We start from the raw sequence: 26419 nt of genomic DNA on the forward strand, positions 1-26419 counted from the left end.
GTTTGACATTTAATTTGACAGGAAGTTAATTAAAAAGACAATAATGTTTAGAATTCAATTGCCTGTCACTTCCTTAAAAAAAATGATATTATCTATCTGTCTGATGCAGACATTTTACATTTGATATTCAAGTAATTTAAAAAATTTTAATCTATATGCCTTCAAAATTGAACAATATTTTTAAGTATCTCTTGGGAGTGCATTATTTTAAAAATTCATGGCAGTTCTTAAACTGAATCCAAATTGTGGATTCTGCAGATTTAAATTGCCTTTGTTTATTAAAAAAAAATTTTTCATAAGGGAAACAGAAAGGGATGTAATATGTAATACCACAGAGCTGAGCAAAATATTGCACATATTCTTCGTAATGTTTCAGAGCTTTTCTGAAAGAGGGTCTCAACCTGATATGTCAGCCTTCCTGCTCCTCTGATGCTGTTTGGCCTGCTGTGTTCATCCAGCTCTACATCTTGTTATCTCTCCTCTTCATAATGTACCAAGGTCAAATAAAGGATAGCTAATTTAACCAAGATAAATAATGTCTGTCCATTTTGTTGTCATACTAAACACACAAGCAGAAGGTCTGTTAGTTCCATAACAAAGTTGGTGTATTAAACAGTACTGCCCAATCCGTTTTGAGAGAGAAGAGGGATTAACTGGCATATAAAGGAAGAACAAAGGGGAATAAGGGTGAGTGCAAGATGAAAAATGTCTCCGTGATACATTTAAGCTAAGAGCAGCAGAGAGTGTGGGGAGGGTTGTGGGAGTGGGGGGTGTTAAAGTAAATAAACTGGTGGCACAGCAAGAAAGAGCCTCAAAAATGGGGAAATGTTGTCCAAGTATTCCTTCTGATTAATTCGGATTAAGTATGCAAATTAGCAACATCAAGATGTGGGAAGGTGATGTATCTGTAAAGCAGTCTTGCACCACATAGCTGAGAGGATCTATCTTGTAATACAAGCAAGACTTGTGCAGACTTACAAGAACTTGGGGGCAATCTTATTGCACAATGATGAGGCTCTGTGCTGTTAATTGATATGGTTGCTTTGAAAATCACAACCAGCTAAAGCCTGGTTAGCTCCAGGAGGAAGATTTGTTAATTCATCCATCTGCCATCCAACAACAACAATTTACATTCAGATAGTTCCTGAGATGCTGCACAACTGGAAATGGACAGGGAACCTGATGCTGAGGCATGTACAGAAATACCACAATGACTGAAAGTTGCTCCACATGAAGATTGTTAAAAAGACATTTAAAAGTGTAGAGAAGCAAAGGGCTGTGGAGGAGAGTTCCTGACCAGTATTTTCCACATCTTTTAAAAGGGTGGGAAAAGTTCAATTTCTCCAAGGTGAATTAAAGTTTTGCCTTGTCAGAACCTTTCAGGTACCATCAAAACCTGTTTTGTATTTATTAACATACCATTGTTAACATCCCAGTCCACTGGAATTACATCTGTGGGTACAATCTTGATAGACAAAAACAGGAAACCAATATGTTCACAAAACAGACTGTGCATACGAGGCTTCTTCCTGTAAACTCCAGTCAACACAAACTTTTCCAGTTATTTGGCTCCATTATAACCAAGGCATCACTGTGCCCAAACATTCAGAGTGTCAGGATGAAGCCTCTCCATGTTGATCACCTCTCGAGAAGTCTCAGTCACGCCAGTCTAGCTTATTGTTGTTAAGCATGTACAGTATTAGGGGTGAGGCCTGACGAGGGCCAGAAGCCTGCCCAAGTGAGGCATCACACTTGCTGACACCAGCAAACCTGAAGAAAGTGGGATTGAACTCAAAAGACCACCTCCTGTGATTGTGTCCTTGTCTCATTTAAAGTAATTGGGAAATGCTGCCGGATATATACATTCTCCTAGTTAAAAGGTCAATGACTTGGTGGTGAGTGAGGAGGTAAGCTTTGTGGTTCCTTTAATGTTTTAAGAAGATGAATGAGAGGCAGTACCCCTGTGATGCAATGTATCCTGTGGTGGTACAGCAGTAGCTGCAGTGAATGGACATTGACCGCACTTGTTGGAGATGCCTGGGAGCCAACCTCCTGTGTGACACACCTCTGCAGAGGCAACCCTACAGTGTTAACTCACACTCAGAGGGGCAGAGCCAGCTCCTGAGGAGTGGGAAACTTAGGCAACTAATACTGTGCATTGTCCTCTGCTGCCAAAGTACAGGGCCCAGTGTAGTACCCCCACTTGCCCTAGGCGAGGGTCAGCTCTGTACAGGATTGTGATGCACACCCTGGTACACACCCTGGCAGAGCATGACAGATCATTCAACCTCCTGCAGCAATGAAAGTGGGAGTTCTTGAGCCATCCATTGGTACTGACCTCCACAGCCAGCTCTGTCCAGGCTGCTTTCGTAAATCAGGGTTGCATCTTGTTGGAATCCATATGAAAAACAGCTTTTCTTCCCTCTTGCATAGCCTTCAGAAGAACCTCCAGGGAGTCATCACTAAATCATAGCACCACTATTTTAGCTGGATTTTAGTCATCTCTGGCAGGGGCAGGGGCATTGGAATCAATGAAAAGAGTTGTGTAATCTCCCTGGGATGAGTGTTCTGCAGTCAGCATCTCAGTGTAGCAATCTAGGAAGAGCGCCCCACAGTAAGCAATCACAGGGAAGTATTCTGGGAAGAGCATCAAAAGTGACGGAGAGCAATTGGAAGCAGCATATTGGGAAAGGTCAGGTGAGTACTCGTACTACATTTATCTCTTTTAACTTGTAAGGTCTTTATGTTGAGTTTAGAGTTTATAACAGCAACAGTGCAGCATTTCTGAGAAGAAGGGCCCTGGAGTAACTAGAATTATTTGATTTTAGAGGAAATCTAAGAGTTTAATTTAGCAGTACGTGTCATGGCAGGAGAGCTGACGGCAGAAAATAGGGAGTTAAGAAGCAAGTTAAAAAGTAGAACCTCAAAGAGTGTGATCTCAAGGAATGCTTCCAGAGCCACGTGCTAGTCATAGTAGAAACAGCAGGCTATATCTGAGGAATATATGGCTGGAGTGTTTCAGAATCCTCGGACATCAGGACTGTTTCTACGGGATAAAAACCAAAAGAACAGTGGATGCTGTAAATCAGGAACAAAAACAAAGTTGCTGGAAAAGCTCAACAGGTCTGGCAGCATCTGTGAAGAAGAAAACAGAGTTAACATTTTGGGTCCGGTGACCCTTCCTCAGAACTGGGGAAGGGTCACCGGACCCAAAACGTTAACTGTTTCCTCCTTCACAGATGCTGCCAGACCTGCTGAGCTTTTCCAGCAGCTTTGTTTTTGTTCCTGGTTCTACAGGAGTTGGGACCAGTATGAGCTGGAAGGGTTCTACCTGGGCAGGACTGGAACTGATGTCCTGTGGGGGAGTATGTGTTAGTGGAGATGGAAACCTATACAGGGAGGCAGGAGAGAGGGCAAAAATAAAAGATAGAATTGTAAGTAAGAAAAAGTGTCAGGAAGAGGATTCAAGGCCAAGAATCAAGGATGGCCTCAGTGCAAAATAATGGCAATGGGTCTAAGAATGTTAAATGTTAAATCTAGGACGGAATGAACAGAAGTGATAAGAGCAAACAGTGGATGTTGTTTACTTGAACTTACAGAAGGCTTTTGATACAGTCCCATTAATATATAAAATTAAAGCACATGAAATTGGGGGTAGTGTACTGACATGGCTAGAGAACTGCTTGGCAGACAGGAAGCAAAATTAGGAATAAATGGGAGTGGCAGGTAATGCCTAGTGGGATCAATATTTGGACCTCAGCTATTCACTGTACGTATTAATGATTTAGATTTGGAAATTAAATGTAACATCTCCAAGTTTGCAGAAAGCACTTAGCTTGGTGGGAGGGTGAACTGTGAGAAGGATGCAGAGATGTTTCTGCGTGATTTGGACAAGCTGAGTGAACAAATGCATGTCAGTTGCAGTAAAATGTGAATAAATGTGAGGTTATCTATGTCAGCAGCAAAAACAGGAGGGCTGATTATTATATGAATGGGATAGATTGGAAAAGTGGGAGGTGCAATGAGACCCAGTGTCTTTGCACATTAGCTGCTGAAAGTAAGCAAGCAGGTACAGCAGGTGGTGAAGAAAACAAATGGTAAGTTGGCGTTCATTATGACAGGATTCAAGTACAAGGGCAGGGGTGTCTTGCTGCAACTGTACAGGGCATTGTTGCGACCATAACTCCAATATTGTGTGTAGTCTGGTCTCCTTATCTGAGGAAGGATGTTATTGCTGTAGAGGGAGTGCAGCAAAGGTTTACCAGACTGATTGCTTGGATGCAGGAGGACATAGTGGATTGGTTAGGACTACGTTCACTGGAGTTTAGAAGAATGAGTGGGGATCTTAAAAAAAACCTATAAAATTCTAACAAGTCTAGACAGGGTAAATGCAGGAGGAATGTTGCTGACGCCCAGGTAGTCCAGAACAAGGGGTGACAGTGTAAGCATGCAGGGTAGGTCATTCAGGATAGAGAGATGAGGAGAAATTCCTTCGCCCAGGGAGTGGCCTGTAGAAATCTCTGTCTCAGAAAGCGATTGAGGTGATAGGTATATTTCTTAGGGCTAACGTGATCGATGGGCATGGGGTGAAAGCAAGAACATGGTACTGTGTTGGATGATCAGCTGTGATCATAATGAATGGTAGAGCGGGCCTGAAAGACCAAACGGCCTACTCCTGCTTCTATTTTCTATGTTTAGTTTTCTATCTTTCCTGGTTTGCTGGAAGTAAAGTGCAATCTCGGTGCCTTTTAAATATGGTGTTTTGATGTTAGATTCCAGCTGGGGGTCAGAACATCCTGCCCAGAAAATCTGGCATTTTACTCCAGGAGGAATAGGTAAGAAGCTGGAAAGAATGTAATTACGTGGAAAAACCCAGACAGTCACAAGAAAAAGATCATTCTGCCCCTATACCAGGAAAATTAAAGACCTACAGCCAATGGTAAAGTAAGGCAAAATGTAAAAAACAAAACTAAGGCCAATACACCAAAAGGTTTAGAATTTAAAGTTATAACTGGAGTTCAATTATTTAAACGTGTCTTACAATATCAATGTGTTATCAAGTGTTTAACGGCGCCCCACAGAATATATTGCAGATGTGTCCCCATGAAGATGCTGTTGAACTCCTTATCCAGCTCGAATTTGGTTCTGCAGGTGTTATTAATTTCTAAATGTGTGATTCAGAAAACAAAACACTGGCAATGCATGTCTTTAATGTAAAATAAAAGCAAATCACTGTATACTGGAAATCTGAAACAAACAGAAAATGCTGGAGAAATTCTGGCAGCATCTGTGGAGATCTCATGTCTTTTATGTGTAACATCACTAGAAATCACAGCTTGAAAAGTAATACACTGATTTGAGAGCTTTGCAGCTTAGAATTTATTATTAAACAAAAGTCACCACATAGAAACACAATTGCATATCTAAAACCTTTGCACATAGACCTCAGATGTGCATATTTGCACATAAATCCAAATAATACCCTATGCATTGAGGTTCTTTTGAAAATGAAAAGTACCACTGCGCTTAGCTGGGTCATCAATATCAGTAGAACACACAGCTCAGTAACAATTAAGGTTACAATGAGGTTAACAATTTATCCTTCAACTAATTTTGGCAAAGTTGCTTTGAAAATTCTGCACAAATTTTTCATTAAAAATTTTCTTCCCTGGAATCCAACTCTCTTCCTGCATCAAGAAATGAAAATCAGATAGTGCCCCTATAGAATTCAAAGTTGGCAAATCTAAGGTCAAGATCAGGGAAGAATGCAGAGAAGAGCTATTCTTGCTTAAGGGTACATTCTCATTTTCAAGAGGAAATTCTCCTTATAAAAAATCTCTTTTTATTAACAAGATAAAGTCACTTAAACAAGGCAGGCTAAGATTAAGACACAAACAATTATTTTACTTAAATTTTAGAAGTTTCTTTTTTCAAGTTTCTCAGATCACCAGCTTTTCGTTACTTAAAGTACTGGTGTCTTCTTCATCTTCGTTTACATGTGAACTAAAATGTGCTGGCAAATCAATTATCTGCTGCTCTGACGTAGTTAACTCAAAACCAGAGTTGTCATACAGGAGAAAGTTGGGATCAGAAGGGAAACTTTGACATCTATCATATCTGTATTGCTGACGAGGTAATGGATTGCTCCGTGGAGACGCCTGTTTGAAACAATTCTCAGAGTTGGGATCACTGACTTTAGGAGTCAATTTATATCTGTTCGTTGATGTGCTCGATCTTCTCTTGCCTCTGTAGGTTTCTGAGTTATTAAGAATACCACTTGTCATTTGCTGATCACTTGTCAGCTCAGTTTTACAAGTCAGTGCCCCAGGCTGACTACTTTTCTTGTAATTTTTTGAGGGCTCTGTTGCAAATGCACTGCAATGATATTTTGCTGAGTTAGCACTACTAAATCTGAACTGAGCTATAGCTTTGTCACAAGTGGATCTGTCAGTCACAGCTGCTGGCCTACACATAGTTCTGGAGTGAGACAGGGATGGAAGCTTCTGCGTACAATTGGACAGACTTCTTTCTCTGTAGAACTTTGCAGTTTTGCATTCATTGAAGCTAGATGTTCTCCTAAAATTAGGATTTCTGCCATTCCCTTTTTCACACATCTCTATCTCAGTCTCACAATGCCTGAACTTTCCGGGCCTACCTGGAAGTGTTTTATTACTTGCTTGGCTATTAGGTCCCATGCTGTTTACTTGTGGCATTTGGTATGGCAGGAAATAGTCAACAAACGGCTCTGGAAATGGTTGAATTGTATAATCCATCCTATGGTTTGCTTTTTCTGTTTGCTGGTTGTAATAAATTGACTTCTGATCTATGAATGGAGATTTAATACGAAATCTGTTTATGCTACTTTCTATGTTGCTTTCCTTGTCCATGTGGGGTGCAATGATTGTGGTAGCATTAGTTTGATCTACTTCTGTAATTGGGGCTCCTCCTTCATTAATGATCGTGTCATCTAGAGGGTGCTGTGTAACATGATATACCTGAGTTGCTTCTGTTATCCCTTTCTTTTTCATTTCTTTCAATTGTTGATGTGCCAAACGATATCCAAATATAGGAGGGATCACTTTCTGAGCACTTTGCTGCCCTGGGTTTTCTTCAGCCTGTGAGTCCTGATTTGAAAGGAAATGTTGGCTCCTCCTGTATGTCAGAGGAATATCCATACCATCATTGAGCTTTAGCGGGGCAACATTGTCAGCTAAAAAGTCATGTTGATGACTCATATCACAGAAGTTTCTTTCATTTTCAAGGGTTTTCCTGAAACTATGCTGAGGCCCCGAGCCCTGTCTTCCTGCAGTACTGCAGCTTTGTTTCTTACGTGATAGTTTTGTCCGTACAGTGATGGCAACGGTGGCAATGATTATCACCAGACAGAGAGAAATGCCTGTGATCGTTACTATATTGCCTGTGTTATATGCTTCATTGTGAACGGTTCCAGATTCCTGCCCTGTACAATGAAAGAAATGAAATACTTAAGTAAACAAACGCACTTGAGGAAAATAGAAACAACAGTAGGCTACAGAACACTTCCTTCCCTCTTGCCCGCCACCCCCACGCCCCCAACAAGCCTGTTTTGCTATTGAGGTAGATCATGGCTGACCCTATCTTCATCTAGTTGCCTTGAATCCAGAATTGTGAATTACCCTTACTAAATAAAACATTTTCAATCTGTTTTGAAATTTGCAAAACCAGCCTTTCAGAGCAGAGAGTTGATTTCTTTTAGCCTTTGTGCGAAGGGGTGTGTTGTGACATCACCATTTTATGGCCTAGTTATAATCTTGTTCTAGACTCTCCCAGCAAAGGAGGCAGTTTCTCTCTGTCTACTCCATTAGGTATAACACTAGAAGGTCATCCTTAATCTTCAATATTCAGGGAAACATGAACTTAATTAATTAGTCTCCTGCAAGATTTAATGTGAATATTTCAGTTAAAGTCACAGAAAGTCAATTAGAAACAAAACCATTTCAGAGAGTTAAGCTAAATGTGTTACTAAACATGCTGACTATGTTGATTTTAATGTCACAAAGCTGTTTAGTATAACTCGATATTTGGTCCCCTTACCCTGCACTCCTTTATTTTTATTTGTTTCATGCCTCCACACACATCCTGCCCTCTTTTTGAGAAATACTGGGAGATTTCAAAGAATTTTCTGCTGATCACCAACTTGTTGCAATACCTCATGAATAGTCTTTCCATGGATACAAGTTCTGGGGTGGGTCTTTAACTTGGAGCTTCTGGTTTAGAGCATTATTATCCACTGAGCCACAAAGCTCCCTCTATGCCATTAAAAAGAGAGAAAAACTATGTCAAAATTGCAGGGGATTATATTCCAATACTGGAGTGGCACCAGGAGACATTTACTTGATTTCCTATTTCTTCTTTTTGCATGCCTTACCAACAGTGCAAATTTTCTACATAAACAAGCATCCGCTCCCACAGCCACTGATGATTAGTGGCACACAGGATGAGGTATCTACAAGATGCACTGCAGAAATTCACTAAAGATCCTCAGACAGCACCTTCCAAACGTATGACCACCTCCACCTTGAAGGACAAGGGCAGCAGATACATGGGGACACCATGCAGGCACATTGAAGTCCCCGCTGAGCCACTCACCATCCTGACTTGGAAATACATTACTGTTCCATCACAGTCACTGGATCAAAAGCATGGAATTCTCTCCCTAATGGCATTGTGGGTCAACCTATCGCACGTGGACTGCAGTGGTTCAAGAAAGCACCTTCTCAGGGGCAACTGGGGATGTACAATAAATGCTAGCCAGATGGCGACACCCATCCATCTGAATTAAGTTAAAATATTAAACTAAGCTAAACTTTCTACATCTCTGGTTTTGCTTATCACATATTTCTGTGATGCATGTGGTCAAAAACTGCATAGAATCTCTACAGTGTGGTAAGTCATTCAGCCCATCAGGCACACACTGGCCCTCTGAACAGAATCCCACCCAGTCCCTGTATTTCACACAGCTAATCCACCTATCCTGCACATCTTTGGACTGTGGAAGGAAACTGGAGCAAACCCATGCAGACGTGGGGAGAATGTATAAACTCCACACAGACATTTCCTCAAGGGTGGAATTGAACCCGAGTCCCTGATACTGTGAGGCAGCAGTGCTAACCACTGTGCCACCAAGCTGCCCTACCCAGAGATCCACACTAACTGAGATTGTCCTTAGAACAGTAAAGGTTAGGGGGAAATTTAGTCAGAGTTCAAATCTGTAAAAGGTTTGATAAGGCAGATGGGAAGAAATTGTTTTCTCTGGCAAGTTGATCAGAAGCGAGCCAATGCAGATTTAAATTATCAGACAAAGAACTGCTGGGAGATGAGTTTTTTTTTTAAATGCAGTGTTTTGTTTTATTTATTCATGAATTGAGAGCATTGCTGGCTGGGCTAGGCCTTTATTGCCTATCCCATAATTTCCCCTGGATACGGCCATTTTAGAGGGCAATTAAAAGCCAACCACATTATGGAGTCACATTTGGGCCAGATCAGGTAAACAGATCTCCTAATTGTTGAATTGTTATGATTTGGGGTGTGCTGGCTGAAAGGCTAATGGAAGCAAATTTACTATTAGCCTTCAAAAGTCAATTTTATGTGTTTGAAAAATCATATAGTGAAACTGCAGGGGACTAGAACTAATTGTATAGCTCGTTCAAAGAGCTGAGACAGGCAAGATGGGCTGAATAGCCTCCTTCCTGGTTCTAAAATTTCACCTGTCACATTGTTTATTTCTTTTTATTGATTATTGGCTCGTTTTCCTTTTGGATTTTCTCCCTGTCTTCCTCTGAACATGGAAACTTAATATGGGCAGACAGTGAGTCTCTAGTACTTTATCTAACAGGGGCTATGTTTTCTAACATATCACACTGCACTCGAAAATATGTACCTAAAAATGAAGTACCGTACATTCAGATTTTTAAGTGACGCACTCAAGAACTAAATAAGCAGGTACGTTATTTTCTATTCAGGAAAGCTTTTAATCTACTGAAGTCACAGAAATTAGTTTATAATGCTCATTCTTTCCATTTTCAAAATAGTTCCAGAAGCAATATAACACAAATATTGTCACTTGCTGTTTTAAAATATTGCTAGTGTACTTTCATATCCAGTCATTCAATTGATTTGCAAGCAATTGTCTGCAATATAATTTGTTTCCATGTGTACTCTCACATAGGTGCAAATTACTGCAGATGTTGGCTGGAATCTGTACTGAAAACAAAAAATGCTGGAAATCAGAGCTGGCCAGACAGCATTTGCGGAGAGAGAACAAGCTAACGTTGAGTCTAGATGACTCTTCATGCTCTCTCTCCACAAATGTTTCCTGATACACTCTGATTTCCAGCAATTTTTCTTTTCAATAATCTCACATCCCCATTTCGCTTTCATTTTTTAGACATCACTTTGCTCATTTGCTCTTATCTTAGCTTCTTGTAAAACAAATTGCCCCTGCATTGATACTAACATTCTTCATAACTCTATCCTGTCACTGTTGAGTTCCTTATTACAGGATCTTTGAGCAATGTCCTACTCTTCTGTCATGTCCACTATCAGATAAATACAATGCATGTAAGTAAAGAAAACGAAGAAATAAAAACATAAATTGCTGGGAAAAGCTCAGCAGGTCTGCTGGCTTCTATGGAGAGAAATCAAAGATAATGTTTTAGGTTCCAGTGACCCTTCTTCAGAAGTGAAGCATAAGAGCCTGAGAGCTTTGAATGTTTTCTTTGAAAAGTAGAACATTTACCTTTAATGTATTTACTTACCTGCACAATCCACAAGTGAACAGGGGGAGACTTCTTTCTCCTCCCCATTACAAGGAATTGTCCCCGAGAAGGACACAACACATTGTCGGTATCTCTCACGTACTCCGTCACCACAAGTCACACTGCACGGACTCCAAGACAGCCAAACACTCCCTCTTTCTATAAACATGAAAAAAAATTACTTCCTGAATAATTACACCTGGGGGTCAGTTTGTGTTTAATTCCATTCCACAGGATTTACCACAATCTTGCATGCAGCTCCCTTTACCCCCAAAAACTCAATGGGTAAATGCACCATGTGCAGAGGGTAACAGTTCAATCCCTGATCTCTGGTTTGTTCAGAGTTCATTGAAATTAAGCAGAGCTAAAAAAACACGCAGCAAAGTTTCAGACTTGGATTAAGGAAATGGAAAATTAGCCAGAGTGCTTACTTCTACTGCAGTGACTCCTGCTCAAAGTGGATGTACAAAGATAGTGGGTGGCAAAAGACTGGGCTCGGTTGTGACACTTCTGTGAGCAAATAGTGCTTGTTGGGAAATGCCTGAAACTCCATAACTCACAATCAAAAAGGATAACTTTTAAAAGGACACCATGATAAAATATCAAATAGCAAAATAACAGAAGATATTATAATAACTGACTACATGACCAATCAGTGAAACGTAAGAGAGTTCAACATTTATATTTGGGCTAAACTTTAGGAACTGACGCTGAAGCTATATCTGACTGACTACAAAGCGAGGTGTCAGTACTGTGGACTGTCTGAAATGTCACAAACTTAAGACACAGTTCTGCATTTGTGCTATCTGAAGGTAACTACAATGTAATCATACTGCATTGTGTAATAATAAGCTCAATGTCTTTTTGTGGTTTATTAGTGGATAGCCTGCACACAAACATGTTTTAATTCACCATTCTCCCATTACTCTAACCCAGTGATTTGGGCACTTATATCTTGGATACCTGTACCCCAAGCTCCTATAACCTGGGCATTTCAAAGAATCCATATCATGTGGAAACCGGCCCTTCAGCTCAACAAGTCCACACTGACCCTCAGAGCATCCCACCCAGAGCTATCCCCCCTATATCCTACCTAATCTACACATCCCTGAACATTATGCCCAATCCACCCACCCTGCACATCTTTGGACTGTGGGAGGAAACCAGAGCAACCAGAGGAAACCCATGCAGACATGAGGAGAATGTGAAAATTCCACACAGACAGTTGCCTAGAGTGGAATCGAACCTGGGTCCCTGGCACTGTTAGGTAGCAGTATTAACCACTGAGCCACTCCCTTAGGGAGCTATATCCTGGTACCTGTATCCTGGATTTCTGTATACTAAGCATATCTACGAGGGGTACCTTTAACCTGGGTAGCTGTAGCCTGGCCTCAGCCTGGCTTCTCAGAGGGTTAAAAGAGCAGCCTATTGTTTCCCCTTCCTCATTCATTGAAAGTGCCACATCTCTGGTCCTTTTTGTGCCTTGATAGCCCTGCTGAGATCTTGACTCATTAGTGGTTGGCACAGTTTTTTGGTGACCCAACAAACTGGGTCAATCAGATAAAATTTCAACTTGCTCATTCACTCATTGATTGGAAGTACAAAAAGAAGCCTAGGGAAACTGGAGTTAATGGAAATCAGGGGAAGACACTCCATTGATTGGAGTTATATGTAGCACAAAGAAAGATAGAGGTTAATCATCTCAAACATCCCAGCAGGAGTTCCTCAGGATTGTGTCCTTAGTCTAACCATTTCCTGCTGGCTCATCAATGACCTGCCTTCCAACATAATGTCACAACAGGGGATGTTGACTGATGACTGCACAATAGTCAGCACCATTTATGACTCTTCAGCTACTGAGGAGTTCATATATAGCAGGACAAGATAATATCCAGGTTTGGACTGACAGATGGCAAGTAACATTCATGCCACATGTGTTAGGCAATAATCATCTACAATAACCATTGCCCCTTTACAATCAATGCCATCATCACCACTGACACCTCCACTCTATATCCTGGGACTTACCACTGACCAGAAACTGAACTTGTCCAGCTTATATAAACACTGTGGTCACAAAACCATGCCAAGAGGCTGGAAATTCTTCAGTGACTAACTCACGTTCCTCTCTCCCCAACTCTTGGCCACTATCTATAAAGCATGAGTTAGGAATGTGGTGGATTACTTCCTACTTTCCTGGATGAGTGCAGCTCCAACACCACCCAGAACAAAAGAGAGTGCTTGATTGGCACCACATTTAGCACTTTCAACATGCATTCCATTCATCACCAATATGTAGTGACAGCAGGGTGTGTGATCAAGATGCACTGCAGTAACTCACCAAGACTTCTCAGGCAACACTTGGAAAATCTATGAATTTTCTCCTTGAGAAGAACGAGGGCAGCAGGTACAGGGCAATGCTAGCGCCCGCAAGTTCCCCTCCCAGCAACACACTTAGAATTATTTTAACTTCAGTGGTGGAAAAGCCTCTAGAAACAATTATTTTAGATTGAATTAGTACTCACATGGAAAAGGAGGTTGGTTAGAAAGAATCAACATGCTTTCTTAAGGGGAAATCATAATTAACTAACTTGGCGTTTTTGAAGAGATACAGAAAGCCTTGATGTTTGTAATGCTGATGATATGGCGTACATGGACTTCCAGAAAACATTCAATGCAGTTCCACATGAGAAACTTATGAGAAAATTTGTAAAACATGGAAAAAAAAGGGATAGCAGTAATTGGCTGATTAATAGGCAACAGAAAGTAATGGTCAATTGATACTTTTTTGGTTGGAGGAAGTTTGTAATAGAGATCCCCACAGGTCAATACTGTAACCTTTGCTTTTCCTGATGTATTTTATTGACCTAGATCTGGTGTGCAGAGGACAAGTTCAATGCTGCAGAACAAAAGACTTGAACGCAACCTGTAAACATTGTAAACTGTGGGGAGGACAGAGTGGAACTTCAACAGAACATAAACAAATTAGTCGAGTGGACAGATAGGTGGCAGATAAAGTTCAATGCAAAAAAGTGTGAGCTTATGCATTTCAGTCAGACCATTATGGTCAGGCAACATGAAATAAGGAGTACAATGGAGGCTAAGAGGAGATTTGATAGAAATTTTCAAAGTCATAAAGGGGCTGAATAGAATAGATAGGCAGAAACTGTTCCCACTTGGAAAATGATCAAGAACCAGAGGCACAGATTATGAGTAATTTGCAAAAGAAAATATGATGTGAGGAAAATTCGTTTCATATAACTAACAGTTTGGATTGGCAATTAGCTGGCTGCAAGTGTGGTGGAGGCAGGTTCAACTGAGGCACTCAGGAGGGCATTGGATGATTATGCAAAGGTAAATAACTTGTAGGGGCGTGAGGAAAAGGCCAGAGAATGGTACCAAGTCATGATGCTTACTTGGAGAAGTGGTGCAACAGGACGGCCTTAGAACCGCTCCAAGCATTAACACCATTGTGACTCTATCATCAGTCCTTCACTGTCTCTGGATCAAATTCTGGAACTCCTTGTCTAATAGCATTTTGGGGCTTCATCCACCAAATGGATTGTAGCAGTTCAAATAAGCGGCTCACACCGCCTTCTCAAGGGCAACTAGAGATAGACAATAGATGCTGGCCTAGCCAGCAATGCTCACAGGCCATGAAGGAATAAAACAAAACGATTCTTTAAATTGCTGGATCATTATTTACAAGTATCAAAAACAAAGCAATCCATGGTGCTAAATGTACCCATGCTGCCTCAATATTCATGCCGTGCTTCCAATGAAATGAATTGAAGACATGTCACAGGAGCATTATAAAATAAATAATGACATTGAAGCACACTATGAGCTATTAGGTCCGATACCAGAAAGATTGCCATAAGAGGTAAGGAGGGTCTCAAAGGAGGAAGAGGTGCAGGGAACTGACAAAACTGCATTTTCTAAAACTTCTGAATGAATTAAGAGCTCATTATTACAAACAGTAATTGCACCATCATAGTTTAAAATTAATAGAACTATGGTCATTGCCCCCAAAGTGCTCCCTCACTGTCACCTCAGTCATCTGTCCTGCCCTTTTTCCCAACAGTTGGTAGACTTTTGCCCCTTTCCAAGTAGGGCCCTCTACATACTACTTGAGGAAATGTTCCTGAACATATTTAACAAATTTCACCCATCTAAGCCCTTAACACAATGGCATCCCAGTCTTTTAGGAAAATCACTGTGCCAACCCTATTTCTCCTGCAAGTCTCCACAATCTCCCTGCATATTTGTTCCTCTAATTCCCATTGACTATTTGGAGGCCTATTGTAAAACTCCAATAACATCATCATCCCCTTCTTATTTCTTAGTTTCACCTACAAAGCCTCACTGCATGATCATTTAGTTATTTCATTGCTAACTACGGCTGTGATACTCCCTTTAATCAAAAATGCAACTCGCTCTCCCCTCTTTCCTTCACCTCTGTCCCGCCTAAAGCACCTGTACCCTGGCGCATTAAGCTGCCAGGTCTGTACCTCCCTTAGCCATGTTTCTGTGATGGCTATAATGTCCCAGCCCCATGTACCTATCCACGCCCTGAGATCATCGGCCTTAACTGTTAGCCCTCTTGCATTGAAATAGATGCAATTTAATCCAACAGGCATTCCCCACTCCCTGTCCTGTCCGAACCTGACATGTCTGTCAAACTTGCTATTTCTGATTACTGTATCTCCTTCCACCCTTGCACTGGCCTCCCTGGTGTCAAGGATCCTGCCCCCATGGTTGGCATGGGCCTGTTTGGGCTGAAGGGCCTGTCTCCGTGCTGTATAACTCTATAACTCTAATTACTTATACTGAATCATTGTAACATAAAACAAATAATATCCATGTTAAATTTATCAAAATAACATCACTTGTAAATTTATGGAATGAAGCAGCTGTAATGTTTTTGCATAATATTTTTATTGTCTGCTACTTTACTGCATGCCTCTGTTAAAATGGCACTCAATGAAACATCACCTGTTAAGAGTATGTGTGTGAGGGATGTTAAGGGATTTCAGGACCGATTTTGTTGTGACGTTAAGGCATTTGATAAGGTTCCCCATGGTAGGCTCATTCAGAAGGTCAGGAGGAATGGGATACAGGGGAACTTAGCTGCTTGGATACAGAATTGGCTGGCCAACAGAAGACAGCGAGTGGTAGTAGAAGGAAAATATTCTGCCTGGAAGTCAGTGGTGAGTGGGGTTCCACAGGGCTCTGTCCTTGGGCCTCTACTGTTTGTAATTTTTATTAATGACTTGGATGAGGGGATTGAAGGATGGGTCAGCAAGTTTGCAGACGACACAAAGGTCGGAGGTGTCGTTGACAGTGTAGAGGGCTGTTGTAGGCTGCAGCGGGACATTGACAGGATGCAGAGATGGGCTGAGAGGTGGCAGATGGAGTTCAACCTGGATAAATGCGAGGTGATGCATTTTGGAAGGTCGAATTTGAAAGCTGAGTACAGGATTAAGGATAGGATTCTTGGCAGCGTGGAGGAACAGAGGGATCTTGGTGTGCAGATACATAGATCCCTTAAAATGGCCACCCAAGTGGACAGGGTTGTTAAGAAAGCATATGGTGTTTTGGCTTTCATTAACAGGGGGATTGAGTTTAAGAGTCGTGAGATCTTGTTGCAGCTCTATAAAGCTTTGGTTAGACCGCACTTGGAATACTGTGTCCAGTTCTGGGCACCCTATTATAGGAAAGATGTGGATGCTTTGGAGAGGGTTCAGAGGAGGTTTACCAGGATGCTGCCTGGACTGGAGGGCTTATCTTATGAAGAGAGGTTGACTGAGCTCGGTGTCTTTTCATTGGAGAAAAGGAGGAGGAGAGGGGACCTAATTGAGGTATACAAGATAATGAGAGGCATAGATAGAGTTGATAGCCAGAGACTATTTCCCAGGGCAGAAATGGCTAGCACGAGGGGTCATAGTTTTAAGCTGGTTGGTGGAAAGTATCGAGGGGATGTCAGAGGCAGGTTCTTTACGCAGAGAGTTGTGAGAGCATGGAATGCGTTGCCAGCAGCAGTTGTGGAAGTAAGGTCATTGGGGTCATTTAAGAGACTGCTGGACATGTATATGGTCACAGAAATTTGAGGGTGCATACATGAGGATCAATGGTCGGCACAACATTGTGGGCTGAAGGGCCTGTTCTGTGCTGTACTGTTCTATGTTCTATGTTCTATGTTAACTAATCCACAAACAATCCCTGGGTTAGGTCACACAGATTGGCACTGAGTCACATGATTCCTGGAACTGCAGTAAAAATCAGAGCCATTGGGGAAAAAAGAAAAATCAACAAAAAGAATTGGAACTATTTATTTCTTTCAAGTGTGATCAATACTTCTCGTTGTCCCTTGAAAGTTCCTTCAACTGCAATTTGTGAGCTACACAGAGAAAGTAGACCATTGATGCATGCTTCAATATGTGAATTTCCAATGTTAAAGCATATGCACATACATGTGTTTTGTGTATTTTTAGCAACTGCACATATATAGCGAAATACAAATTCAAAAATTTCTATCAGATATACCCTGCATTTCTACAAGATGTGCTTTTGCAACGTTCATAGATGGAATAATTTCAAAATCATTAACTTGTCATGGATTTAAACTAGTAATACATTGTTCAAGCTGTAAATAGCACTGAAAAAGTTAAGCTTTGTTAAATCAGGAATAATTGAGTTTATACTGGTGCACTAATTAATACTCATTTATGAACAACTTCTCTGGTCTTGAAAAACTAATTTAAAAGTTTGGGGTCCCATTTCCTCCAACCAGTATTTAAAGCTTCTGATTTTGTTTGAAAGCTTTAAAATATTCTGAATTTGTGGTCTGATATTTGAATGTCTATCTTAACTTTGATTATGTGCCACAATTTATATTTTGCTCTCTAAATCACATTTAAGTGATTGTGCAGAGTCCATACAGTTTATGAACAAACTTAGAGAAGAAGGAACAAAAACAAAGTTGCTGGCAAAGCTCAGCAGGTCTGGCAGCATCCGTGGAGGAGAAAACAAAGTTAACGTTTCGAGTATGGTGACCCTTCCTCAGAACTCACCGGACTCGAAACGTTAACTCGGTTTTCTCCTGCACAGATGCTGCCAGACCTGCTGAGCTTTTCCAGCAACTTTGTTTTTGTTCCTGATTTACAGAATCCACAGTTCTTTTGGTTTTTATTCGAGAAAAAGGAGGCCATTTGGCCCTTCAACATCAAGGCTTATGTTCCAAATCCCACATTCCCATCTGACCCCAATGGCCCTTGATTCATTTGCCTAACAAGAATTAATTTATGCAGGAGCAAATCACAGTAGATGCTGGAATCTGTACTGAAAACAAACAATGCTGCAGTCATAGCAGGTCAGGCATCATCCATGGAGAGAGAGCAATCTAACGTTTCCAGTCTAGATGAAGATCCAGAGTTCTGATGAAGTATCATCTAGGCTTAAAACACTAGATTGCTTTCTCTCCATGGGTACTGCCTGACCTGCTGTGATCCCCATGCATTAATTTCTCTTCCTTAAAAATATTCAATGATCCTGCCTCCACTGCCTTTACAGGGTTGAACTCCAAAGCCGCACAACTCTCTGAAACAAAACAAAATTCCCGTCATCTTTGTTTTAGGATGTGAGTTTGCTCGCTGAGCTGGAAGGTTTGTTTTCAGACATTTCATCACCATTCTAGGTAACATCATCAGTGAGCCTCAGTTGCCAGTGAGTTGGCAACACAGGAAATGACATCACCAACCCAAGGAAACCTAACCAGATAATAGAAAGCGGGACATAACACCAGCGCTTCACCGGAGGCTCACTGATGATGTTACCTAGAATGGTGATGAAACCTCTGAAAACAAACCTTCCAGCTCAGCGAGCAAACTCACATCCAGAACCTCAAACTGAGCTACAAATCTTCTCAAAACTCGCTATCTTTGATTTAAAAAGGTGACCCTAAAACAGTATGTCCTAGTTCTGGACTCATCAACAAGAGAAAATATCTTGTTCATGTACACCTCATCAAGCCTATTAAAAGGAGTTTAAAAGCCTCAATCAAATCACCTCTCACTCTTCTAAATTTCAGTAAAAACAATATAGGAGCTCTGATAGACTCGAATCATTAGCTCCATGGATACTGCCTAACCCAATGTGATCTCCAGCATTTTTTGTTCTCAGCCCAGTAACAAGTCCAGCCTGCCCAGTCTTTCCTCATTCTGGATATCAATCTCATCAAGCTCCTTGGAAATGCCTCCTGTGCATTCGTGGGCTTCATTAAATAAGATCAAAACTGCACATCGATTTCAAGATGTGGTCTCGCCAGTGTCCTGGATAACTGAAGCATAACATCTGATACTTATTTTAAATTACTTTTACAATAAAGAACACCATTCCATACTTTCTTGATCTCTGGCTGTATCTGCATACTAACTTCTTATGGCTCATGCACTAGAACATCTAGATCCATCTGCACTTCGAAATGCTACGGTTAATCACCAGCTAAATAATACTCTGTTTTTTAATTCTTCCTGTTAAAGTGAACTTTATTTTCCAATGTTACAGTCAATGTGACTGATTTTTGCCATTTCACATAATCTACATATATTGGTCGGCATCCTTGATATCTCATTTTACAACATGCTTTCCTACCTGCCTTTGAGCCATCTGCAGACTTAGCTACCATGCCTCCGTACCCCTCACCTAAATAATTAATACAAATTGTAAAATGTTGAGGGTCTAGTTCAACATACTTGTCACATGCAGTCAATCTAAAGAAGATTATTTATGATACTCTGTCTACTGCCAGCAGCCAATCTTCTATCCCTGCTGGTATATCAATAGCAGCGGCCCCACTTTGCACAGTAACCTTTTCTGTGGCACCTTGTCAAATATCTTCTGGAAATCAAAGTACAGTATGTCAATGCATTTTCCTTTATCTAGTGTGTACGTTATTCCTTCAAAAAATCATAGCAAGTTGCTTAAACTCAATTTCCCTTATACAGAACCACACTGACTCTTCCCAATCACCTGGAGTTTTTCCCACGTGCCCAGTTATAACCCCCTTACTCAGTGATTCTAAAAATTCCCCTAGAACAGACATTAAGCTAACTGGCTTCTAGTTTTCTGTTTTCTGCCTCCTTCCCTTCTTGAGTAGAGGGGTTATATTTGCTGCTTTATTTGTTTCATGAAACTTTTCCAAAATCTAAACAGACTTTGGAAATTTAATCCCACCACTATTAGCTCATTAGCCACCTCTTTAAGGCCCAAAAATGAAGTCCATTGGACCCGGAGATTTATTAAAGCACCGCTCCATCAGTTTGCTCAATATTGTTCCCTAGTGATTATAATCACACCAGATTATACTCTCCATTCACCTTTTGATTGATAGGCATTACAGGGATAATTTTTGTATCGTCTATGATTGGGACAGAAGGAAAATAGTTATTCATTACATTTGTCTTTTCTTTATTAGTTTCTGTCAGTTCTCCATTATCACAATCTAGAGAGCCAACACTTACGTTGTTTATTCATTTCCTTTTCAGAGGCCTATCGTAACTCTTTCTATCAGTTTTTCCATTTCTAGCTAACTTCCCCTCAAGTTCTAATTTACTTGTTTCAATTAGTAATTCTTTTCATTCCTTTATATCATGACAAGTTATCTGACTTGCCGCTCAACTTTGTGCAAATATGTGTATTTTTCCTTAAGTTTGATGGTTTCCTTAAATGCTTTAGTTATCACAGATGATGGGTCCTCCTCTCAGAGACATGTGCTTATCATAGGTATTCTGAAATATCCCTTAAAGAGTCTCTATGTCCTAGTTTAATATCTGAGCTCACTTCAACTAACTCAGCTTTCTTGGCTGCAGAGTTGCCCTTATTTTGATCTAAAATACTAGTGTTAGCCTCACTCTTCTCCCTTGTAAGCTGTATATAAGTTGTAAGGCAGTAACGTTTATAATTGGGGCAAGGGGAATTACAATTCTGTTATGCAAGAACTGGGTAACATAAAATGGGAACAGATGATATCAAGGAAGAGCACTATAGAAATGTGGAGATTGCTTAAGGAATACATACTGCGTGTGCTCAATGTTTGTCCCTAGCAGGCAGGGAAGATGCGGTTGAGTGAGGGAGCCTGGGTTCTCAAGATAGATCGAACGACTGGTTAAGTGGAAGAAGGATGCTAATGTAAGGTTTAGGAAACAAGGAATGGAAAAGGTTCTGGAGGATACATGTTATCCAGGAAGGAGCTGAAGAAAGGGCTTAGGAGAGCTATATTTGGGCATGAAAAAACATTGGCAGATAGGATCAAGGAAAACTCCAAGGCTTTTTACATGTATGTGAGGAATAAAAGAATGATCAGAGAAAGGGTAGGGCTGATCAAGGATTGTAAAGGGAATTTGTGCACGGAGCCTAAAGAGATTGGAGAGGTCCTTAATGAATAGTTTTCTTCGGTATTCACAACTGAGAGGGACCTAGTTGTAGAGGAGGACAGTGTGAAACAGGCTGGTAGGCTAGAGCAGGTGGATGTTAGTAAGGAAGATGTAATAGGACTTTTGAGGAACTTGAAGATAGATAAGTACCCTGGGCCTGATGGGATTCATCTAAGGATTCTATGGGAAACGAGGGAAGAGATTGCAGGGCCTTTGGAGATGATCTTTTCGTCCTCATTGTCCACGGGTATAGTGCCAGAAAATTGGAAAGAGGCAAACGTCATTCCCTTGTTTACGAAAGGGCATAGGGAATAACCCCGGAAATTACAGGCCAGTTACTCTTACATCAGTGGTGGGTAAATTATCGGAATGGGCTCTGCGAGACAGGATTTATGATCACTTGGATATGCACAGTTTGATTTGTGATAGTCAGCATGGATTTGAGAGGGGTAGGTCATGCCTCACAAACCTTACTGAATTCTTTGAAGAGGCGACTAAACACGTGGATGAAAGTGGGGCACTGGATGTGGTATACATGGATTTAAGTAAGGCGTTTGATAAGGTTCCCCATGGTAGGTTCACGCAGAAAGTAGGAAGGCATGGGATGGTGGAAATGTGGCAGATTGGATTCAGAATTGGCTGACACTTAGAAGACAAAGGATGGTAGCGGATGGAAAATATTCAACATGGTGCTCGGTTATGAGTGGTGTACCACAAGGATCTGTTCTGAGTCCTCTTCTATTTGTGATTTTTGTAAATGGCTTGGATAAAGAATTGGAAGGGTAGATTAGTAAGTTTGTGGACGATACGAAGGTGGGTTGAGTTGTGGATAGCGCAGAGGGCTGTTCTAGATTACAAAGGGACATTGATAGGATGCAGAGCTGGGCTGAGAAGTGGCAGATGGAGTTTAACCCTGAAAAGTGTGAGGTGATTCATTTTGGAAAGACAAACTTGAAGGCAGAATACAGGGTTAACGGAAAGCTTCTTGGCAGTGTGGAGGAGCAGAGCGATTTTGGGGTTCATGTTCACAGTTCCCTGAAAGCTGCTACCCAGGTGGATAAAGTTGTTAAGAAGGCATATGGTGTGTTAGCTCTCATTAATAAAGGGATTGAGTTCAAGAGCAGTGAAGTTATGCTCTAGCTATACAAAACCCTGGTTTGGCCACATCTGGAGTATTGTGTCCAGTTCAGTTCGCCTCATTACTGGAAAGATGTAGAAGCATTGGAAACGGTGCAGAGGAAATTTATCAGGATGTTGCCTGGAATGGAGGGAAGGTCTTATGAGGAAAAGTTGAGAGAGCTAGGGCTTTTCTCTTTAGAATGACAACGGATGAGAGGTGACTTGATAGAGGTGAACAAAATGATCAGAGGTATAGATAGAGTGGACAGCCAGAGACTTTTTCCTAGGGCGGAGATAGCTAATATAAGGGGGCATAGTTTTAGAGTGAGTGGAGGTAGATATAGGGGTGACGTCTAAGGTAGGTTCTCTATTCAGAGAGTGGTAGGAGCATGGAATGCATTGCTGGAGAGTGTAATGGAGTCGGCCTCATTAGGGGCATTTAAGCGGCTATTAGCTAGGCATATGGTTGATAGTATAAGGTAATGGTGGAGGTTAGATAGACTTTAGGATTTGGGTAAAAGTTCAGCCCAACATCGTAGGTTGAAGGCCCTGTACTGTGATATGCCGTATCGTTCTATGTTCTATGTTCTAATCATATTATGATCACTGTTACCTAGAGGTGCCTTTACTCTGAGATCAATAATTAATTAATCCCTTCACATTACACAATTACATGTCTAGATCAGCTCCATAGTCAGTTCCAGAATGACCTAAGAAACTATCTCTAAAGGATTCTCTGAACTCCTCACTGAGGTTACTATTGCCAATCTGATTTTTCCAGTTTAAATATCAACTAAAACTATTCAGGGTTGTTATCTCCCCTTTATTACAAACACCCATTATTTCTTCTTGCATATTTCTTCCTGTGTTGTGGCTACTGTTTGGGGGGGGCAGGGGAGGGAGGCTATAGACCAAGCCCCTAGTGACTGCTTTCTGTCATCTTCATCGAAACCAATTTTAAATCCTGATCGCTGAACCTAGGTCCTCAGTAACTAATACGCCAACAATACCTTTGATTAGGAGCACTACCTCTCCGCCTTTACCTAGCTTCTTGTTCTTTGTGAGAATGAGATTCTTCTCATCTTAGTAATGGCTGTCAAATCGGATTTATTCATTCCCCATGTGCACTGTCAATTAACTTACTTTGTTATGAATGATACCATTCGTGCTTTGTGTCCTGTGAGAATTCTGCCAACTGCCTGGCTGATTAGACTGCCTGCTGCTGAATTTCCTGTCAGAGGTGCCAAATTTAAACTAATGTGGAATAGGATGAGTTCACATTTAAGAACCTGATCAATTTCTCATGGTGACTGATAATCACTGTCCTTTCATCACTGCCAACAAAGTCAAGATCAATGTAACAAGACTTAGCAAATTTTGAGAAAACAAAGTATTTCAGTACAGTATTTCAAATATTAATTTTGAGTTAACTACATCAACATGGTAATTTTTCAATTAAGACTCGTACATTCACCTTAATACTTTACAATTGTTTTTGGTTGGTGAAGGGCTGATTATCAAACCAATGTAAGACAATGTTATATGTTACTTCAATAAAACGTTCAATGAAAATGATAAATTAATTGAAATGTTATTAATTGCATTATCTACCAACTTTGCACAGATTATTTAATATCACTATTCCTATATTCTAGCAACTTTGGAAAGTTGTTTTATGAATGAAAGGGGAGACACAGAATAATTTTAAATAATACAAACCTGTGTGTTTCTGAAGGGTAACACAATTTACAGCTTTGGTGGAAGTGTGGCTGTGATTCAGAATACTAACATATTCGAAGCAGTAGTTATTTTTCCCCGTGTCAAACAGAGAGCAGTCAAATTCGGTTTTGTTATCCCTGGGACGCAGCCACTTCTCAGCTACAAAACTCTGTCTTCCAAACGAAGTCCCTCTTTGTTTTTTATACACAGAAATCTTGCCCGGTAAGTGGGTGCAAGGTGGTGTCACTACACCAATCTCTGCAGATGATTCACATGTAGCTGTTCTCAAATGATTGACAAGCAGTTTATATCCAACAATTTGGGTAAATACTAGTGGCCCTTTTGATAAGATCACTGAATTGGTCCTGGGAGATCTCAGGGAAATCATTACAAGTGCATCTTGGCTGAAATCAGTACAATCAAATATGACCCACTGAGAATTAGACAATACAATTTCTTTATTTATCGTTTTCTTTAACGCTTTGTCAGCATTATAAGCTCCAGGTTCATTGAATTCAATCCTTGTAACTTCCAGGATTAGTGTCGATATATTTACTTTCCATGGGCATAAATATTCACGAGTAAATACTCGGATCTGGAAAACGCTCTGTGAGACTGTTTTCCTTGTCACTTCAGTGTGAAATTCTGGCCACTTGACGTGAAATGACTCAGTTGCCCACTGAGCTGTGCTGTTGCTTGTAAAATCCGTGACTCTAAACTCAAAGTTGCCAGCATAATTGAAATGAAAACACTCAAACTCCACAGAACTCTGGGACTGGTTTCCAGTGATTACTTTTGTGGCAACAGTTCGGTTTCGGTTAATGTCGATGAGAGACACAGTTAGGTTTTGTACACTTGCATTACCCACTTCTTTGAGGTCAACCTGAACAGTCTGGTTACTTAGGGCCACGTGCCAAGGTTGCTTTGAAAGTCGATAATTAACTTCAGCAAAAACAGCTGCAATAAAAGAGAGGACATTATATTGAGGTTTGTTTCACAAAATATATGAGTGAGTATGAGACAATTATACAACCAGCTTAGTGAGCTTAGTGAATGGCCAGTGGGATAGGGGTCACAAAGGGGAGGAGAAGGCATTGATTAAAAATGACCTACTGTTGATGGAGGTAGCAGGCATGGGTGAGGTTGTGAGTGAGGGTAATTACATGAATGTAAAGTTCAGTGAGGATAGAAAGTCAATCAAATCAAGGGTGGGGACGGGAGTGACAGAGTTGAGGTGAAGATTTAACACATCAGGGTAAGGGAGTTCGTATCCCAACTGAATAAGCTATGGCAGCAACAGATGAGGCTGTGAAAGGAGGGGACAGAAAGTTGGGCAAAGAAAGAAATGGGACTGTGGGTTTAGTGAAGGCTTGATTGAAATTTACTAACTGAAGTCCTGATTTCCAAAACCGTAACAAAAACATACAAAATACCTGAAATACCTTTAGCCCAAAAACTATATCTAACTATTTCTTGAAAACATCCAATGTTTTGGCATCAATTGCTTTCTGGGCAAAAGATTTCACAAGCTCACCACTATCTGGATGAAGAGAAATTTCTTCACCCTCAGTCCTAAATGGTGTACCCTGTACTCTTAAACCCTGGCCACTGGTTCTGGACTCCTTGGTCATGGGGAACATCCTTCCTAGACCTTGTCTAATCCTATTAGAATTTTATGAGTTTCTATGAGACTCCCCCCTCATTCTTCTAAATTCCAGTGAATATAGTTGAAACTGATCCAGACTCTCTTCATATGTCAGCCCTGCCATTCCAGAAATCAGTCTGGTAAACTTTTGTTTCATTTCTTCCTTAGCCAGAACATCTTTCCTCAAATTTTGTTTTTCTTTATTCATTGGATGAGGGCGTCACTGGCTAGGCAGCATTTATTGCCCATCTCTAATTGCCCAGAGGGCAGTTATGAGTCAACCACACATTGCTATAGGTCCAGAGTCACATATAGGCCAGACCAGGTAAGGATAGCAGTCTCCTTCCCTAAAAGACATTAGTGAATAAGATAGGTTTTTTCATCAATCAGCAATAGACTCATGGGCATCATTAGATTTTTAATGCCAGATATTTAAAGAATTCAAACTCCACCTTCTCCCATGGCAAGATTTGAACACATGTCCCCAGGACAAGACCTGGCTCTCTGTATCAACAGTCCAGCAATAATACAACTAGGCCATTGCCACCCCTATAGGAGACAAGGAGGCCAAAACAATACTCCAAGTATGATCTCACCAAGGCCTTGTACAATTGCAGCAAGATATCCCTGTTCTGTACTCCCATCCTCTTCTACTAAAGCCCAATATACTATTTGCCTTCTTCATTACCTGCTGCATCTGTAATACT

The 26419-nt window shown here is 40.8% G+C and overlaps 1 protein-coding gene across 2 annotated transcripts in view; it reads right to left on the minus strand.

The window, feature by feature from the left end:
• Positions 1-5386: 5386 nt before the first annotated feature.
• LOC125453339 (thrombospondin type-1 domain-containing protein 1) overlaps positions 5387-26419 on the minus strand; it is a 33738-nt gene continuing 12705 nt past the window's right edge. For both annotated transcript variants that reach the window (XM_048532776.1, XM_048532775.2), the window contains exons 3-5: positions 24068-25024; positions 10797-10955; positions 5387-7459 (exon numbers count right to left, since the gene is read on the minus strand). In XM_048532776.1, coding sequence (XP_048388733.1) covers positions 5940-7459; positions 10797-10955; positions 24068-25024 — 2636 coding nt within the window. In that variant the 3' untranslated portion in view covers positions 5387-5939. The remainder of the gene's footprint in view (positions 7460-10796; positions 10956-24067; positions 25025-26419) is intronic.

This window comes from Stegostoma tigrinum, chromosome 6 (genome assembly GCF_030684315.1).
Source record: "Stegostoma tigrinum isolate sSteTig4 chromosome 6, sSteTig4.hap1, whole genome shotgun sequence".
Taxonomy (NCBI): domain Eukaryota; kingdom Metazoa; phylum Chordata; class Chondrichthyes; order Orectolobiformes; family Stegostomatidae; genus Stegostoma; species Stegostoma tigrinum.